At 41.5% G+C, this 3,260-nt stretch overlaps 1 protein-coding gene across 3 annotated transcripts in view; it reads right to left on the reverse strand.

Annotated features, from left to right (window-relative positions):
* Positions 1 to 392: 392 nt before the first annotated feature.
* The window catches only part of Osmr (oncostatin M receptor), a 75,307-nt gene continuing 72,439 nt past the window's right edge, over positions 393 to 3,260 (reverse strand). For all 3 annotated transcript variants that reach the window (XM_031360353.1, XM_031360351.1, XM_031360352.1), the window contains one exon: positions 393 to 2,754. In XM_031360353.1, coding sequence (XP_031216213.1) covers positions 2,197 to 2,754 — 558 coding nt within the window. In that variant the 3' untranslated portion in view covers positions 393 to 2,196. The remainder of the gene's footprint in view (positions 2,755 to 3,260) is intronic.

Genomic DNA, 3,260 nt, shown 5'->3' on the forward strand with positions numbered 1-3,260 from the left:
TTCACATTGGATTCTATTCAGCTCTAACTTGTATGACACTTGCAGGGAAATGGATGGAACCGGAGATCATTATGTTACATGAAATAACCCAGACTCAGCAAAATAACCCTTTGTCTCAGAGTCTGGTGTGAATCTTCTGTTGCCCTTGGGATGAGGACTGGAACACAGACATAGGAAGGGGACCATAGGAAGGAAGGAGGGAGTGTGGTGTGCTTCTGAACACAGATGTGTGCTGAACAGATGCTTTTTAGGTCGAAGGGGTCAATTTACATTTTTGTTAAGTTTGTGAAGTGATGGGGTTTTTTTTTTTGTTTTTTTTTTTTTATTGGCTATACTCAATAACTGTTAAGTTTTTACTCTGTAAAGGAAATTAAAACTATGCGATCGTGAAATGTTTTAATTTGGACTTTATTGAAACAACAAAAATAATGTTTTGTGGATTATTTTTTAAACAAAATTGAAATGAAAGAAGTATCACAAATCAATGTCATTAACATTTCTGGGTGCAAGTTTCCACTGAGAAATCCATTGACAGGAAAACGTAAACAGGGTATTTGCAATACTGAGCAGTCTTCTCCACCTCAACTATTCAAGATACTGCCTGGTCCTAGGTTAGGCTGTAGCCATGTTTTCTAGCAAAGGCTTGATATTCTATAAAGAGAAGATTGGACAGCTTGTGTAGAACATTTGTGCTTGCTGTTATTATGTTCTATAGCCACATGCCATAGCACATGCATTTAACAGCCACACATATGCACAAAGTCATCATTGCTACTACACTTAGCTAACCACACAAGGAACACCTCTCTACCTTTTTCTGCAATGTGACAAGCATTAAGAGGAAGGAACCAACATATGTGTTCAGCTGTTACATAGAGTCATTCCTTTAGGGTACTTTCCAGGACTTGATTGCAGGAGCTGTGCTGTTACTGAAATCAGCAGAAGTTCAGGCCTTAACCTAAAAATAGCATTGTATACAGTGAGTATTCCTCCATGCTGTGGCCTAATACCTGATGTGTGTAAGTGCTATATAAATTGTTAATACCTTATTTAAGGAATAACAAGAAAAATTTATGAATTTAGTACAGACAATTTTTTTTTCTGAATATCTTCTTTCTGAGCTTGGTTGAATCTTGATGTGGAACCCACAGTTAGAACCAAGTGTATTTTGTCAAAAGACATGCTTTAGGTCCAACACAACTGACTTCTACAGTTTAAAGTTCTAGCTAAACCATACCCAGTACTGGGGCTATAATATTTTAGCACAACAGGAATGTGAGAGAGACTTCTCTTGCACCAGACAACCAAGAGTGTAAAGAGCAGAGATTAGCTCATGAAATAGGTCATTTAGATACAGCTTGGGGACCAGGGGGTGGAGTTTATTATATGTAAAAGGCATCACTCAATGAAATGTCCTTTTTTTTTTTTTTCTGTTCTGAGGTAGTAAAAACTAAAGAGGAAGATTGGAGTCTATTGAACAGGGTGCAGTCACATGGACAGCAAGTCTCGAGCTCACTGCAATCCTGTTTTACTGCAGTAAGCTAGTCAGCAGGAGACCTGTGAAGAGTCTCCTGTCCATTCGCACATCTGATTGGTTAGTTTCAGTGTAGACATGAAGACAGTTCTTTTTACTTTATCATTGCAAGTTCTCATTTCAAGGTATGGCCAAAATCTAGTGTGTAACCTTTCTATTAAGTATAATAAATCTACACACTAAAAGTAACCAGTCTCTTGTGGCATTCATCAAAACATCTGACCCACTTGTTTTATTTACCCATAAACTATTAAGCATGAGGTTAAGTTTACATGAAGATGTTTTCTCACTGCAAACCAAAATCCTGAGACCACACCTTCGTGCACTTTTGAGGAGGTAGGCTCTGTGAAATGACTATACCCTATGGCAAGCTCAGGGCTATCTCAATAAGAGTGAACCTGCATCAAATAATAGCAAGGTCAGCATGCTCCGGGATCCTGCCATTTCTAAGGAAGCCTGCAGGGTGGATACCGTATTGTATAGTTCTGGTCTTCAATCTGTCAGTCTGTAGTGATCGTTGATAAATCAGTACTGGAGATAATGAGCCCCTGCCTCAGCCCCCTGGAACCAAAGGCCAGGGCATGTGGTGTTAGCATGGTACCCCCCAGCTACATCCCCCAAAGTGCCTGTAGTGTGTGGAGTGCATTGGTGCTGCTTAGTCCTTACTGTTCGCCTTGGCCTAAGAGGATCATTGAGGTCAAGTTGTTATTCTCCTTCAGAGAAGGTGATGTGAGGCTCCCTGGAACTGCCATTTGCTTTTTATACTCTGAGCCATGCACTGGCATGGGTGGATTCATAGCAAGCCTGTCCTTCTCTCCACACATGGGTGAAGCCAGCTGGGACACATAAATCAAGCTAGTTTCTTCAGTCGGACTTTCGACCAGGGACTTCATGTAGTTGCTTTCTAATACATTCTGTAACTTGTTAGGTGGGGCCAATAGTCCAAGTTGGTGTGCTGTGTCTGTTAGGGGTCCTGGAATGAGGCCACGGGAACCAGAATCAAAAGCTGACTGATCATAAGTAAAATTCTCAAAGAAGACGCAGGGCACAGGGCCAGAGGAATCCTTTTCTATTGGCACAGATGGAGGCTTGCTGGGGATATCTTCAGTGTGAAGTTTCCCAGAGCCTACACACTGTGGCTTGCTGCCTTCTGCTTTGTTTATAACTTCAAGGACATCTGGAATGCAGTCTTTGACATTCATTATTAAGTGAGGATTCTTCTGCAAAGGAATCAAACATATGTAAGATAAATGCACAAGAGGGAGTATCCAAGTGTATTGTGTGTACCGTGTGCACTGAGAGTTTCCCATTCCTTCCTGGCCACATGTTAACTTGAAGGTTGTGACAAAAGGCAGATGACTCACCGGGGACAGAACAAGTCATTTCTGTCTTAGGAATTTATGTCCGACTCCCAGTTGGATGAAGCCTTCCTCTCTCACCACTAACTTTTCTGGTAGCCCTCAGTGAGTGAGATGCAATCACATTTGTTTGATCTATGCCTGGATCGATCAAAACCAGGGCTTCACTTCCGCTAGGCAAGGCCATTCTGCCTCTGAGCTGTACCCTAGTCCAGTCTGCCTTGCCTCAGTGTTTGTGCTTCTAATTTATTATCTTTTCCTCAAGAGGTATAAAAAAGCTTGGTCAATAAAGCCCCAAACCAAGATGAGTTCTTTTCTGTCACACACACACACACACACACACACACACACACACACACACACACGCT

Source organism: Mastomys coucha, unplaced genomic scaffold (genome assembly GCF_008632895.1).
Source record: "Mastomys coucha isolate ucsf_1 unplaced genomic scaffold, UCSF_Mcou_1 pScaffold8, whole genome shotgun sequence".
NCBI classification, from domain to species: domain Eukaryota; kingdom Metazoa; phylum Chordata; class Mammalia; order Rodentia; family Muridae; genus Mastomys; species Mastomys coucha.